This window comes from Dipteris shenzhenensis, chromosome 5 (genome assembly GCF_047967505.1).
Source record: "Dipteris shenzhenensis isolate YYH24624 ecotype China chromosome 5, Dip_SZ_1.0, whole genome shotgun sequence".
NCBI classification, from domain to species: Eukaryota; Viridiplantae; Streptophyta; class Polypodiopsida; order Gleicheniales; family Dipteridaceae; genus Dipteris; species Dipteris shenzhenensis.
In genome coordinates, this window is record NC_141600.1 from 27,990,747 (window position 1) to 28,007,465 (window position 16,719).

The 16,719-nt window shown below is 42.2% G+C and overlaps 1 protein-coding gene across 7 annotated transcripts in view; it reads left to right on the forward strand.

The window, feature by feature from the left end:
- The first annotated feature begins 11,636 nt into the window (after window positions 1-11,636).
- The window catches only part of LOC147901817 (uncharacterized), a 48,419-nt gene continuing 43,336 nt past the window's right edge, over window positions 11,637-16,719 (forward strand). For 5 of the 7 annotated variants that reach the window (XR_015541019.1, XM_087374977.1, XM_087374980.1 and 2 more), the window contains exons 1-3: window positions 11,637-11,836; window positions 11,976-12,162; window positions 12,597-12,692. Coding sequence is in view for 6 of the 7 variants with exons in the window: in XM_087374977.1 (XP_087231103.1) it covers window positions 11,705-11,836; window positions 11,976-12,162; window positions 12,597-12,692 (415 nt within the window). In the remaining variant the exon portion in view is untranslated. The remainder of the gene's footprint in view (window positions 11,837-11,975; window positions 12,163-12,596; window positions 12,693-16,719) is intronic. The other 2 variants (XM_087374983.1, XM_087374982.1) reach the window with 2 other exon arrangements.

A 16,719-nucleotide genomic window follows, 5' to 3' on the forward strand; every position in this document is an offset into this window, starting at 1 on the left:
GCCCAAAAACATTATTATTTTGCCAAGTTTCCTTGAGGGTGCAAAAAATTCACCTAACTTGTGAAACTTTGCCCAAGAAAGGACATTGATGACAAGAATAACAAGGATTGCTTCCTACCTCTAGCCTTATCACATGAGAAGCGGAATCTCAATGGCTCTTTCAAATGCTTGATTCCCCTGCATCTTCATGCACATTTCTATTAGTTCATCTTCACTAAATCCATCAAATGTAGGGCTACCATCCTCATCGCTTGAGCTAGATTCAACATCAGTTGTTCAATCTCTTCCATCTCATCATCTTCATCCTCTCCCATTCTCTTTTTCCACCATTGGTGAGTTTCTATGTTTTAAGCATTTTTGCTATTGTGTACTAGTGAATTGAGGCTTGCATGCACTTTTACCATGTGCCTTTTCATATGGACATGTGTGTGCCTCCCATGTAATGTCTAAGTGTTTCTAATACTTACACGCATGTGTTGCATAGCTATGAAACGACTTTGATGCCAATTTGGTCAATTATTGGACATGAGGCATGACAATTAATGCATAGAGTTAAAATTGACAAGTATGTTCCAAAACTTTGAAAACATGCATGTAAAAGATGTAGAATTTTACTTTATTTTGTTGAACATGCAAGCAAATCGGCCTTGATTTCTAATAAATTTTATGCAAGAGCTCGGGTGATCTAGTTGAGCGTGCATGAATGCTTGGAAGCTCAACAGCTTTGTGGGAGGAAGGAGAAGCTCTGTGGGAAGTGTTATGGGTGACTTTACTTGCATCGGAGTGTGCAGAGACCTTGGAGGAACCTTTGGAAAAGTCACTTTGGCTTTGCGAAGTGGTTTTGAGGGCCTATTAAGTGTTTTCAAAGAAAAAGTCATTTTTTGAGCTTTTCCCTGTTCCTTCGATGACAGAGACTCTGTATTGACTTGTAGAGGCAACTATGGCTTGTTTTTGGTGTCCACTTCACTTCAGAAGCTTGGAAACACCTTCATTCTTGAATCTAGGATCATTTCATTGGATTTCTGACTCACTGTGTCAGTTTCTGCGTTTTTCTGCCCGGGTGTTGGAACTCAAGTTTACAAATAGTTCTATTTCCAAAAACGTTTTTCAGTCCATGTGTTGGACCCAGTGATTGAGACCACAGTTTCCAAAACCGTCTGTCCCATTGCATATCGGACGCCCAAAAACCCCTACCTGTCAGTTCTTGCGCGACTCGGTGGAGTATTTTCAGAGTTATAGATCTCTGTGTATTCGATTTCATCTCTCTATTATGCATTTTTCATTCCAAGGTTTTGAAACCTTAGATTTATGCCACATGGCAGTGGATAAGCGTTGACTCCCATTTCTCACTCATCGGTTGGGATTTTGGAGTTCCGACAGAAGAGAGATATCTACAAATTTTCTTGCAGAGTCCGATTATGCGATGGTGCCCATGTTTTGAGGCATCTCAGGTTCTATTTTCAGTAGTGATCTTTTCCGTGGGACCATGATTTCTTGAGCATACCTTATGCAAATCACTCTGGTTGCAGTTTGAGCCATGTGCGCTCATTCGTGATGTGCATTGGGTTGCAGTGGATGATTTATAGGCCATTTGGATGCATTGCGATCCTTATTGGATGCGCTGATAGGCCCAGATTGCCTTGTGGGATGCTATTATTATGGACGATTTGCACATGGATGCTATTTTATGTTGAGGGATAGCTTTGACACATTGCAGGTGATGCACTGATAGTGTTATGCTCTCTTGGATGAGATATTATTGATGCATATGCCCATGGACGGTGTTTATGCTTGAGCCATTTGGCACTTATTGGCATTTTGGATTGCCATTGCAATTGGCATTTTCTTTTGGGCCAGATTTGCTCATATCGATGCATAGTACATGCACATGAGTCAGCTGTATGTTTTGAAGCTTTGAGCTTTGAGTTTTGATGATATTTCAGTCTATTGTGGCATACACATTTGGGTGCACCTGGTATTTGGTGTGATTCTCTCTTATAGGCACTAGCATTTGGGATTTTGCTTTATTTGCATCATGGCATCCTCTTCCATGTCTGAAAAGGAGTTTTTCAACATTAAAAAGTTTGATGGGACAAAATTTTCTTTGTGGAAAGAATAGATAAGTGATGTGCTTATTCAAAAGAAGCAGATTAAACCCTTGGCAGGGATTGAAGCTAAGCCTACAAATATGTTTGAGGATGATTGGAATGAGTTGGATGCATTAGCAAAGTCTACTATTAGACTTCATCTTGCAGAGTCAGTTTATTTCATAGTAGTAAATGAGCAGACTACGAAAGATTTGTGGAAGAAACTGTGTGCTACTTATGAGAAGGAAACTGCCTCTAATAAAGTTTACCTCATGAAGAGGTTGTTTGAGCTGCAGATGAAGGGGTCTCCATTGCTTCTCACTTGAATGAATTCAATATTATTTTCAGCCAGCTTCAGGCTCAGAAAATGAATTTTGATGCGGAGACTAAGGCAATATTTCTCTTATGTTCATTGCCATCCTCATGGGATACCTTCCGTACAGTTGTCAATAACTCTGCACCTTGTGGAGTACTGAAATTTGATGATGTTGTGGGTAGCTTGTTGGCCAAGGAGATTAGATGGAAGTCTATGGATGGCAACAAGCAGGATGCAGCCTTAAATATGCAAAGGGGCAAATCATAGTTCAGGGGGAAGTCCCAAGAAAGAGGGAAGTCTCGTAGCAAATCCAGGGCATGGAACATTGAGTGTTATCGCTGTGGCAAGAAGGGCCATATGAAAAAGGATTGCTACAAGCTGAAAAGAGAGCAAAAGGATAAGAAAAAGAATGCAAATTGGGGTGCAAATCAAAAGGAAGAGAGTCCAAGGGAGGACAAAGGAAAAGTGAAGATCGAGAAGATCAATGCAGTCACACATGATAGTGACAATGACGTTCTCTTCATGTCTAGTTTATGTGTAAAGTTGCTTATCACTTTAGATGATGCATATTCCCAGGATTGGATTTTGGATTTTGGTGCTTCATTCCATGTTACTCCCCATAGGGAATGGTTCTCCACTTATGACAGTGGAAAGATAGATTGTGTGCATCTTGGAAATGACTATGCATGTGACATAGTGGGAGTAGGTGACATAAAGTTTTCTTTTGCAAATGGGTCTACATTTTGAAACATGTGAGACATGTGCCTAAGTTGACCAAGAGTCTTATTTCAATGGGTCAGCTAGATGATGCTGGTTTTCACACTACTTTTGGCTTTCAGTGTTGGAAAATTCAAAAGGGCTCTATGCTTTTGGCCAGGGGTGCCAAGTGTGGAACTTTGTATCCCTTACATGTATTAGGGGTATTTGATCATGTTGTTGCAATAACCGAGTAGCCAAGCACTTCTTTGTGGCATTGCAGGTTGGGGCACATGAGCTAGAATGGAATGAAACTCTTATGCCGTTTGGGTTATGTACCGCATTTGAGTTTCTTTGATTTTGAATTTTGTGAGCACTGTCTCTATGGGAAGCAGACTAAATCAGCCCATAAAAGAAGGGGAAAGAAAGAGTTTGAAAAGCTTGATTTGGTGCATTCAGACGTATGTGGTCCCATGCCTACACAGTCATTAGGCAGGGCTAAATACTATGTGACATTCATTGATGATGCAACTAGGAAAGTGTGGGCTTATGCTATAGATCGGAAGAGTTATGTGTTCCAGGTATTTCAGAAATGGCTGGCCTTCAGTCAGGTAGAATGCTTAAATGCCTACGGACTGACAATGGTGGAGAGTATCTCTCTCATGACTTTTAACATTTTTGTGATACACGTGGGATTAAGAGGGAGCTCACATCCCCTCGTACTCCAGAGCAAAATCCAATTGCGAAAAAGATGAACCGTACCATTCAAGAAAGGTTGCAATGCATGCTTTCCAATGCAAGTCTTTCTGGTGGTTTTTGGGCTGAGGCAATGAAGACTGCAATGCATATGATCAATAGATCACCTAGTAAGAGTTTGGATGGTGGTATTCCTGAAGAGGCATGGAGTGGCAAGAAGCCCTCTTACTCTCATTTGCGTATATTTGGGCGTGAGGCATATGCACATGTGCCAAAGAGCTTCGAAAGAAGTAGATCCTAAGTCTAGGAAATGCATCTTTCTGGGTTATGGTGAAAGTGGAGAGATGGGCTATCGTCTCTGGGATCCAAAAGAAAAGAAGATCATAAGCAGCCATGATGTAGTCTTCAATGGGAAGAAGATGCATAAGGCACCCATGAGGGATGTTGAAATGAGGAGAATCACTTTCCAGGATGTGAATCCACCTGCATATGTTGATAGACAACAAGCTGTCCATGCACCAAATGTGCAAGAAAAGGTACCACCAAATACTCCCACAGGTATACAATCAAGGGTAGATGATGGATCATCTATTGGTGGAAATGATGAGCCAAATGTGGCTGATATATGCAGGTGGGATAGCAAGCTGAAATGCCCTTGAGAAGATCATCTAGAGTGTCTAGACCGCCTGATAGGTTTGTTCCAGGGGTAGACTATGTGATGCTTACTGATTGCAGGGAGCCTTCTTGCTACAGAGAGGCTATGATGCACGAGGATCAATGCAAGTGGGAGTATGCTATGCAATCAGACATGAGTTCACTTATGAAGAATAATACTTGGAACTTGGTTTCTTTGCCACATGGAAAGAGAGCATTGCCATGTAAATGGGTCTACAAAATGAAGGTCACACGTGATGATGTGCCTAGGTACAAGGCCCGTTTGGTCGCTAAAGGGTTCAAGCAAGAGAAGGGTGTGGACTTTGATGAGATATTCTCTCCGATTGTGAAGATGACCACACTTAGATGCATGCTTGGACTAGAGGTAGTAGAGGATGTGGAGCTTATGCAGATGGATGTCAAGACATCTTTCTTACATGGGGATTTGCATGAGGAGATTTACATGGTGCAGCCAGAAGGCTTTGAAGAAAAGGGCAAAGAACATTCAGTTTGCAAGCTGAAGAAGAGTCTCTATGGTCTTAAGCAAGCACCTAGAGAATGGTATCAAAAGTTTGATGCTTTCATTCGGTCCCAGGGATTTAGGAGTGAAATTGATCACTGCCTCTACACTAAAAGGGCTAAAGATAATAGCCTGATAATCCTAGCACTATATGTAGATGATATGCTATTGGCTAGCAAGAATACTTATGAGCTAGATGCATTAAAGTCCAAGTTGCATGAGGCCTTTGATATGAAGGATTTGGGACTTGCAGGTCATATTCTTGGTATGCGCATAACAGAAGGAGTATGTTACAAAAGTATTGCAGCATTTCAATATGGAGGGGGGGAAGGCAGTGAGTACTCCATTGCCTCCATATGTGAAACTGAGTCATACAGATAGTCCCAAATCAGATGAGGAGAGGGCCATGATGGCCAAGGTTCCTTATGCATCAGCGGTTGGGAGTCTTATGTATGCTATGACAGCTACTAGACCAGACATTGCATTTGCAGTGGGAGTTGTTAGCCGGTATATGGCTAATCCAGGAAAGAGGCATTGGGAGGCAGTTAAGTGCATCATGAGGTACATGAAGGCTACCAAGGAGATGTGCATTTGCTTTGGTAAAGGAGACATGCGTGTACTTGGGTACACAAATTCAGACTATGCAGGGCATATGGATAGTAGGAGATCCACTTCTGGTTACATGTTCACCTTTGTAGGTGGTGCAGTGTTGTGGATGTCTCGTGCACAGAAGTGCATTGCTTTGTCTACCACAGAGGCTGAGTACGTTGTAGCCACAAAGGGTTGCAAGGAGGCTATATGGCTTGATCGGCTAGTGGGAGATTTGGGGATTCATACAGGTGTACTGACATTGCATAGTGATTCCATGAGTGCTATTTAGCTAGCACGGAATCCGATCTTTCATGCAAAGACCAAACACATTGAGGTCAGGTACCATTTCACCAGGGAGGTACTTGAGGACAAGCACATAGAGCTTGTCAAGGTTCATACAAATGATAACCTTGTAGATATGCTAACGAAGAGTCTACCTAGTCAGCGGTTTGAGTATTGTCGTGTATTGATGGGCACTGGATAGTATGCTCACTGGTTGTTCTCCCTTAAAGGCACATTGTCCTTTAAGTGGGAGGTTGTGGGGGTTAAAGGTCACTGTGCCTTTACCCCGGTTATGTATAATACTCAAACACATATATAAATGAATGAAAAAGAAGATTAGGGTGGTTCTGCACCCACCAAAACTTGCGTGGCTCTCTGTTTCTCTCTCTCCCACTTCCGTTCTTGCCTCCGTTGAGAGCACTCTCAATAATTCTTTCATGGAATCTTTCATTAAGCATTGTCGTAACGACCAAGCAGACAAGTGACAGTGCTAGCAACAAATCTACATATCCAAGAGCAATTAAAGTCATTATGCCATGTAGAGGTCTAGTAAACAAAGCCAAGCATAACCATTAGTTATGAGATTTTCCTTATCTCACAGTGGCTATACAAGTGTGTGTTCATCCTATATCTCTACCCTTATTTTCCTTTTCGTTCTTCTCAAAATCAATGACAAATAAAATCAATTCAAGTCCATAACAAATTAAAATCAAAGGAGCCCTTATAGTATTGCATCAACAGATTCTGTTCCAATAAGTCACACCCGTACACCATTCTCATCTACAGTCCCATGCTATTGGTGTCATAAAAATCCCGATCATGAAACAAAATAAGATAAAAATTTTGAGGACCAAAGCCACTTTTTGTCCAATATCATTCTAGTCAAACTTTCTTTGATAAAAAAGGAAAGGAAAACTGGTCCAAAAAGACATACAAGCCTGGCGCAAACTTTCATACTAAGATGCTTCATAGATATTCTACTAAAATATGATTGGCAATGGTAGTTTTCTTGAAAAGGAAACTATATATCCAATATATTAACACAAAAAAAAAAAGACCACTAAGGGTTTTTCATTGTCTCTCTAGGTTCTGCCCAAGTGGTTGGGAGTTCCATATGAGAAAATGAACCCCCTCTAATATTTTGGTGCTGCCATAAAGGTCCTCCTTGAAGGTTGGCATAATCAATGCATCCCAAAATGGATTCTTTGATTGCCAACATCACTCATCCCACCAATATCATAATGCCAAAGATATTAATCTGTAGACCCGGCTGAGAAGTGCACCAACTCACTTGGAACCATCACAAACAAACAAAAGCCACTAGAACATTCAATTCATCTTGTGGAAGCCACGCTTCACTACTAGCACACAATTTTCATTCATGTCACTCTACTCAGATTAACAACATGTAAACTTTGGCATGCATTTCTTATCATAAATTGTTGGCTACCAAAATGTTAAAGTGTGTTAAAATTATTTTTCAAAAGAGTTTTCTATGCACTTTTTCTTATGGTTAGGGCTACAAGGGGGTATCGAACTATTTTCCTTTTATTTCCTCTTGCAACCATTTGTCCTCTTTCCTCCTTCATGCCCAAGTCTGTACTAGAGCTTGAATCCTTCCAAAGGAGGTCGCAAGGAGGTGCTTGACGGACGAGTATATCACTTTTGACATCAAACTACATATTCCATCTCCAATTTATCTGGCCGACAAATCTTATCAACAATATTTTCAACCAATCGAGGGAATAGTAGGCCATATGGTTGGGCGTGGCCCGGTCTAGAGACTATATGGGGCGAGTGGTAAATCATGTGAGGGGAACAAGTAGCAGAATGCCTTATGACCTGAGCATTCTCCATGTAAATCCTTCTTGAACTCAACCACATCGTCTCTGCAGTTATCAGTGCCTCGAGTTATGTGTGGAGTACATTTCATCATGATCTCCTCTCTTGTTTTGTGCATCTTTGCTCGACAACCGTGCCTTCAAGATTCGCACTCATCTTTTTTCTTCTTTGTCGGGATGTTGCAACATCCTCATGGACCTTTATGCAATTAATGTATGTATCTCACCACCCACACTTCAACAGCTCCTTATGGTTCCAATCACCGTACAACCACATACAAATGGCTTATTCTCCCATAAATGTGAACCTTTGCAATGTCCAATGAGTGAATAGTAGGGCCTATGGAAATCCACTACATCTCAAGTAAACCCTTTTCCCTACTAATATCCTAGGGGTATAAGGTATATACTTCCAAGCCATGGTCCTTATTTCTGTGTTGCCCTAATCACATGAAATCGTGCAACTTCTTCTCTCTTTTTCTACCAACGTATTACACATTTATATATGTATTTTTTTTTCATAAATCTAATGATCCCTTGTGTATAGCTATCTAGTATTACACATTCCTTTTACATGGACTAATAAAATATCCATATATACTTAAATGGGTAAATGCTAATTCCTCTTAAGGGAAATCCAAGCACAAAAGAGGTTGTATATGTATCTATATTTCTCCAATCACTAAACATGAGACCCCCTTTTTTTACTTTGTAGAGATAAAATGGGGGGCAAAGAGCTAAGATTTGAAATGTTCCCATGCTGGTTATAATCCTCATCCTTCTTTCCTTTGGTAATAAATAGAGCAAGTGTGGGGTGGCTTGGGGAAAGACTAGAAAAGCTCCTAACCTATTCCCTGTTTTTTTTGGGGGGCTATTACCAAACAATACAGTTAACTCGTTGAAGAGAAAATACAGTTGGATTATTACTCTTGGAAACTATAGTAAATCTAATAATATTGTGATTTACACGTTATCCCAAAATTCTTGCATGAAAGTCATTCAAGTGGGTATGACCATTTAGGATATCTCAACCCGAGCCCTCTCAATCCATGAGTCAAGTCGAATCTCCCATATCATTTTCCATTTGATCCCTAGTTGATTATTAAAAAAAAGGGAGCTATAAAAGGGGGTGACACCCTAAAAAATAGAACATTCTCCTTAAGTTAATACTTATGTGGGCCAAGCATCCAAGATGGAAGACAAAGAGACATGAGCTAGTTGGCTAACAAGCAAGTATTGACAACAACCTATTCACTCAACTGAACCTCTACTTCAAGGCTAACCTCTCCTCCTTCGTTAACCATGTTGTAACCATTGCCAAGAAAAAAGGGACAATGGATAGAGATTTAAGAAAGAACTTGCACCCTCCAGTCTTGAGAGGCTTGGATGTTTCACATAAAGGGTTCATTACTGCCATGTAGAAAAGGATTTTGCAAAATGCTGGAATGGTTTTGACCTCACCATCAAATATAACTCTTTTACATCCATATTCTCATCGACCTTTCTCTCCTCTATGTCCTCTAGTCTCAATAATATTGCTAGCTTCATCCATGTAGCCAAAGGGTACATTGAAATTTGCAATAGCTAATGGACCAAGTGGAGGTTATGGGGAGCGTATCAAGGTTAATAGACTTAGGGTAATGGCTCACATCAAGATTGGGACCTATTGTGTCCAGCTTCATCATCAAAGGGTTTGAGTGTAGCCAATCCATGCAAACAACCTCTAAGATAGATATGGCTAGGTGTCTTGTTGAGTACAATCACGACTTGTTTAACTCGAATATTGAGGTGCCACTCCAATGGAGATCATTGAGATGTGGACAGGAGTGGAAAGAGCAAGGGAAAGTCTTGCAAGAGAAAGCACTCCAAGATCTTGAGGACTTTGGCCTCTAAGATTAGGTTCTAGGCTCTATGACTTTAAGCCCCTTCATTGATATTAATTAGCAGTGGCACATGGCTAGCGTAAATGTGAATTTGCATGTGCTTTGTTGAAGATTTGGTATCCATGTAATCTTCATGCGAGGAGAACATCCCGATTGGAGTATAATTGTCCCTCCCGCAGGGATAGTAAAGAAGGAATCTGCCAGGTTTAAGATTTTGCTCCCATATGAAGCATGCTATTTCATGTGACCCCTAGCTTAAGGATAACCCCTAGCCAATCCCAACCTATACATTCAAGGTCTAAAATGGAAACCCATATGAATTGGTGAAGTATGAGAGAAGGTTTGCAATAGAGCTCACTCAAAACGAGAAGGTTCATCAAGTCTTTTTACAAAAATCCTTGCATATTCATAGTCACAAGTCGTACACTCAACTATCCACCTATTCAACTATCAAGGAACATATTCCCTAATGACGAATATGAAAAAGGCCCTTTCTTCTTGGGAAGGAGGCAAGCGGTAGCACCCTCTCTCATATGTCAGTGTCACTCTGAGAAGGTTGAAAATGACTTGCATGGAGACGAGAGTTTGTCATTTGAGCAATGTCTTTGAAGTCGGTGGTCATGGTGACGGGGTGAGCATTGTTAGCAGCTTTTGTTGTAGAATTTGCTTGATTTGAAGGATTAGGGATTTACGAACCATGCCCCCACCTGCCAAAGCCACATTTTTTCTCCTTTTGGGGCGGGCAAGGGTATTTTAAGCCATTGCTAAGCTTCTACCTACATGTCACAAGGTGCCGGTTTCAAGCCTCATCAGCCACGTTGATTTTTTTTTTGGATTCAAATTGCAATAAAAAAAAGTACCCACCCCCTTGGCAAGACCCTATCCAAAATTATCCTGGCAGCATGAGTGCTGCACTCAATAAATTTTTCCCATGTGGTAGCCCACCCCTGGAGAAGAGGTTTGGTGCGCGGGGGAACCCTTGGTTTGTAAAGGCCCCAAGGATGCTCCTTAGGTTGGGTTCAAACAAGGGTTAGGGCCCAAACACCTTTTGGAGGATGGCATCTGGCACCACAAACATAAAACCATTTATTTAATTACCAAGCTCTTTGCATAGCGCTGTTGTGGGCCCTCTTGATTATGCGAGAATGCTTACTAGTTGCTTTGAAGCCACTTGGGTTCATATCCTGATTGCTACACCATGCCAAATATTTTGATTGGATAGAAGAGAAGAAGAAGAAGAAGATTTTTTTAAACTTTAGGCCACAAGGCAGGGCCCTCACGAGGTCATCAGGTGTCGATCATCAGCATTGGCATAGGCAGTGAATTGCGTCTTTCGTTACTTGAAGGCCATGTAGCATTTGCAACTATTCTATGGTGATCAGTCTTCAGTGGATTCGCATGCATTCACGGTAGTGACAGTGATTGGACCTCCGTGGCACGTCTAAAACACTCAGCGTGCATGGGCGATCGAACTCAAAACACCGAACAACAAGAGTCACTAACAAGTTTGCTCACCAAGAGCGGCGGAACGATGGCCGCTGCGTGGGTTGAGGGTGAAGCGGATCCACCATGTGACCACCAACCACCACGACTACAGTTGACCACCAACGCCCCTTTTGGACATTGTAGTGAACTCCAAAATGATCAACGGTTGTTGATGTGGCACACCAGCTCGATGTCCTCCAGGGTCCTTTCCACGCCACCTGGCCCACGGAGGCACCCGGGGTTCTAGTTGCCTCTTGGGTCGTGTTTCCATGCCACCCAGGTGCGTGACAGCCACAAGCGTAGCGGTGCGCAACCAGATCCCTGAGTGCCTCCATGTGACAGTGACCAGTACATGGAGGCACTCAGGGATCTGGTTGCGCACCGCTACGCTTGTGGCTGTCACGCGACGGTGGCCAATCCAGTCCACGGAGGCACGCATGGATCTGGCACTTAGGGATCTGGTTGCGCACTGCTATGCTTGTGGTTGTCACGCAGCGGTGGCCAATCCAGTCCATGGGGGCGCTCAGGGATGGCTGTCAAGCGCGCAGCCATGTGGCTGTCATGCACCTGGGTGGCGTCCCGGAATTCTTTCCCGCCTGCAATTCACTATAAATACCTTCTAGTTCAAATTTGCAGACCTCATTCACTTCGTAATGCCTACTGGTTTGCTTCCTTGCTGCAGCTGTCCTCCTCTTCGTATACGAGCTTTGGATTTTCCTCCGCAGAACGTTTTCCTGTCACATGCCTTTCATAGCCTCCACTTTCATGGATGCGTACACCACTTGGTATGTTATTCATACATGTAATCCAACGGCGACATTGATTTGCAGTTTTAAAACTGAATCAAATCTTAATTTGTGATTCTCGGGGGAGCGCACGGCATCCCCGCCCTTTAGAGCTTTTCACTAAATGTATGGAATATAGAAACTTGTTGCAGCCATGAACAATGACGGAAACCACTGCAAGACAAGCGTTTGTGAGGGGACTGACACCGAAGTCTGTCAAATTTCTTCGGACCCAGAGTCAGTTGGTCTTTGGTCCTCTCTTTCTACTTACATACAGACCGACAAATGGAACTGCGATGCTACGGATACATCCGAAAATATGCTAGGTAAAATTTAGGATTTATTATCTCAACTTTCCTTAGGCAGGATTGACGTTTTGACGCTACGGATTTCCATCGCACCTGGCTTACCGAATCTGCTCAGCAACATTTTTCTTATAATTCCCGTACGAACGCTTTAGCTTTCTTATCTCTGATCATTCACGTAGTATTTAAGAATACGTATATTGGATGTTAGAATGATCAAAATGCGTTCGGCAACGGTTTTAGTAAATGGTCTTCATTCCGTCATTCGATAATTTGATAGCAAAAGTTTGTCCCTGCCACTACCACTAAGATGGCAATGCATTTTCATGCATTTGGAGGCCACTACCACTACCACTAAGTTTGTCCCCTACCACTAAGATGGCAATGCATTTGTATGCATTTGGAGGCCTTAGGGATCTATGATCAAACAAGCTGCGTTCTTGCATATGTTGCAGGATTATCAGCCTCACTATTCAACGAGGCTGATTCGTTTGGTATGGAAGAAGAGGAGCCTGCACAGTATGTTCCAGCACCTGCTATAGCTGAACCAGGTGTGGCCAAGGGAAAACAAGCCTTTTTGGATTTCATATCGATGTTATTTATGCTCGTGCGCTGCGAGTAGAGGTGTTCTATTTAGTAGGCGGACTTATTTTCAATGTCAAAGTTAATTTTCTTCAAAATTTTCCCTAATAATGAATGACTTAGCTCCATTCCTCGGTGGATAACAGAGAGTAATGAAGGAGACATTCCATACTTTTAGTTTCATATGCCATGGCTGTTTTGTTTATAAAATGTTACACATCTGATTGTCTCTCTCTTCTGCAGAATTTGTATATTTCAGGTATGCCATATCGAATTCATTTATAATTGATTCATCTGATTGTCTCTCTCTTCTGCAAATTTGTAATATTTCAGGTGTGCTATATCTGAATGAAATAGAGCAAATGTAATCAATTGAATTCAATAAAAGCTGCAATATGGAATCTGGACATTGCCATGGAGTAAATCGATCCTTCAAAGCGATTGATGCTAATGGGAATAGGTTCAAGGAAGCTCCTTATTGGTTTGAAACATTCCGAGTCTGATGAGAAGTTACTTCGTAACTATAAATATATCCAATCTCACAAATGAAATGCTTTATAGAACAAGTGGATAAGGTTGCTGCCAGGCATACACCTCAAAAGATAAATCAATAAAACATAGCAGCTGGCCACCACTTGGATGAAAATTCTTATAGAACTTGCATGTTTGCTAAGGTAACAGAAAAATATACCCTAGTAAGACTAGAATGTATCAATCTTACAAATTAAAATATTTATAAAACAAGTGGATAAGATAGCTGCCAGGGTATACGCACTATCAAAAGATAATTCAATGAAACACAGCAGCTAGCCACCACTTGGACGAAAATTCTTGTAGAACTCGCATGTCTGCTAAGATCACATAAGAATATACTTGAAAATATCCAAACTTACAAATGAAGGCAGTCCAAAAGCAGAGGAAAATCAGCCCCTGGCTTTGGAAAGCCTTCAAAAAAAACCCCAAAAGCAAGCGTTTAGCTTCTAAAACTTGCAGCCTTGTATAGGGCCTACCCGAAAGCTCTCTTCTCAATGGAGAACTCTTTCTAGGGATTTCAATGCAAAAGGAACATCTGAAAGAAGTTTCATCTAATCTTGACTTGTGACCAATAATAAGTGTTTGCATTGCTAAATGTTGCTGGACTCGCTTCAGCTCTTTTTGGGTTTCTACCTCACTACCCTACAGGAGGAAAGATCTTTCAATCAAGCATCTCAAGTTGTTGATGACAATTAAGGCCAGCATGAATTCCTCCTAGTTGGTGATGTGCTTGGTTGCTGTGCTGTCACCATACCAAGGGTTGTCAAAATCAGAGTTAAGGACTCCCTTTACTAGCTGCCCATTAGCTGCCCATACAATGAAAACCAGTGATTCATTTTTGCCCTAATCCAAACTTTCAAATATCTCAGATTGTAGTAGAGGAATGAATGCAATATATGTGGCCGCTTAGGGAGGGAATATTGCACCTACGAAGACTAACATTTAGGGAGGGAATGTCTCAACAAAATTTCTCTTCCCATGTCACACTAATTGAGTGCATAAGAGGGCTCCAAGGCTCTATAATCTGCACTCTAAGCTATACAAGAAACATGGGCAGCCAAGCAATCAACGAAACTGATATCGGCAGTGACAACCCCGTGACCTTTGGGATGATGTGATGCTCCAAGGTCAACCTATGTAGAGACTACACTCCAACTTAAGCAAGTTAAGCAGCTCCAACTGTCGAGTTCAAAGAGTTGCCTCTCCATTAGTAAAAGGGATTTGGATGGAGCGAAGCAGGATGCAGCTATCATATCAGTACAAGGAAGGGAAAAAACATGATTATATGTCCCAAAAAACATTAACTTGAGAGCCTTGTTTCTGCACAATCCTGGCCTAATCTCTCCTTTCTATCTACATATCCACTTGCAGTTCTCTTCCCTCTCTTTTCACCTCCACACTTCTTTTCTATTCTCCTAGCCATGGCTGAAGAGAGTCACATGCATGAGGGAAGATGCAGCCAGCATGCCTCCACTTGAAGTCCCTTGAGGAGAAGAGGGTGATGGCATTGACTTTGGTGAAGATACCCTCGGCACAAATGAATAACACAGAGAGCTGAAGGCATATTTGAAACACAAATGAAGGACTTGAAGCACCTGTTCGCAGCCCAAGAAACACGCCTCTAGACTCAAACCCAAACAATTGCGGTGCTGCAAGCCACTATAATGGGCTTTGCAGTAGGAGTCCGGAGGGAGTATACTCGTAGTACCATTCTTTACATTTAAGACCTTTGTAGGTGAGATGGAGCGTACTCTTTAGTGCATTGATGCATGGTTGAACCGATGGTAGGTACACTTCTATTCCATCCCTTTTCCGGTGCACTCAAGATTCAAGTGGTGCAAGGGATGTTGAAGGACAAAGCACTATCTTGGTGGCGTGAGTTAAAGGAGAAACCAAAGCAAATTGTTGTGATGGAGAGATACCCATGCTGACTTGGCGCCACAAATACTCGATAGGAACACCCCTTTGAACCGAATTGAAACCAATGTCATTTCCCCAATCAGGGGTGTCCTTGTCATTGATCCAAAAGCCATTGGATTTATGCCAATTGATGTGTGCCCCTGCAGCAGTGCAAAATATATCCAAGGTTGTCTTGAAACAAGTGAGCGTGTGTGTTGTGGCATCTAGAAAAACAGCAGTATCATCTGCCAGCTATCAATACATTGTGAGTATTTTGGTTATTGTCTTGCACTTGTACTTTCTTTCCTTTCCATTCCACCTTTCATTATGCTTTCCATATTTCCATTCTGTTCCTAGCTAGCTACCATGTCTCTTCAAATGGTATCAAAGCCTTCCTTCCTAGCCCTTCCCTTCCTCCTTGCTTCTCCATGAGGTACAGGGTGGCCGGAAAGAGAAGCTGCCCTCTCTTCTCTTGGAGGAGCTCCCCTTCCCTACTCCTCTCCATTGAAGGCTTCATCAATATTGGGATTCTCCTCCAACGTTGTCTTCTTCAACTTGAGCTTCTGTCACCTCTCTTCCCTTTCCTTGGTGAGCTCTTCTCCTTCCTTTAGCTAACGTTCTGGAGTGGTGCTGTTTCTGTTGCTCTCTCTGTGACCTACGGATGATGTGACGCTTCTATTTGGATCTAGAAGCAGAATCACGACTTTGTGTCTTGAGGAAAGTTGTAGAGGACCTTGAGTACTACAATTTTCGTTTTACATCATTGCAATCCGAGTTTTCTATGAAAAAATATAGCTCCTGTAAAAAGTGACGAAAATTATTCTTGCACGTGGATTTTGTTCTTGAGCTCACGAGATGATAGTTTTCAGGCTATTGTCACTATCATCATCTCCACCTCCATCTTTTGCTGCTCCAATTGGTGCCCACGAAGCTAAGCTATAGCTGCCCACGCAGCTTTTGTCCATGTAGCTATCCTCTCTGTCCGCCATCTAGCTACGCACGTTGCTTCTAGTCGCCCATGTTGTTGCTCTTGTTGCTCACACTTCTCCTGTTGTCCACGAAGCTCTATCTTCTCGCCATTCAAGTTGCCACATTGCTCATCTCATCCGCCTTCTATAACGGTGTGTAGACTCCATACTAATTTGCAGCAAGAAGATAAAGAAAAATGATCTTGATGTGAGGTACGGTTACTTTCCGGCTTCTTCAATTACTTCTCTGATTACTCGTGGTGCTAGGCTTGCATATTGAGTGACTCTACTAGTCCTTGTGGCACCTCCAGCCTCTACATCGACTTTTTGGTGACTCTCCATCTTCTATTTTGAGAGCCATGCCATGACCGCTCCATGTAGCTACCCCATGGACTTCACCGACACATATTTTGGGGCATCCATGCCTAGTGCTTCATCGACATCGTCATCGACTTGCAGGGATGTGCACACATGTGCAGTGGCTACTCGGAGGGCATCTCTTACTCCTAAGAGAGATATTTTTATTATTCCTACAGCTTGATGTATTTTGGGGTCCTCTGCCCTGGGTAGTCCTCCTAAAATGATATGTAACTGA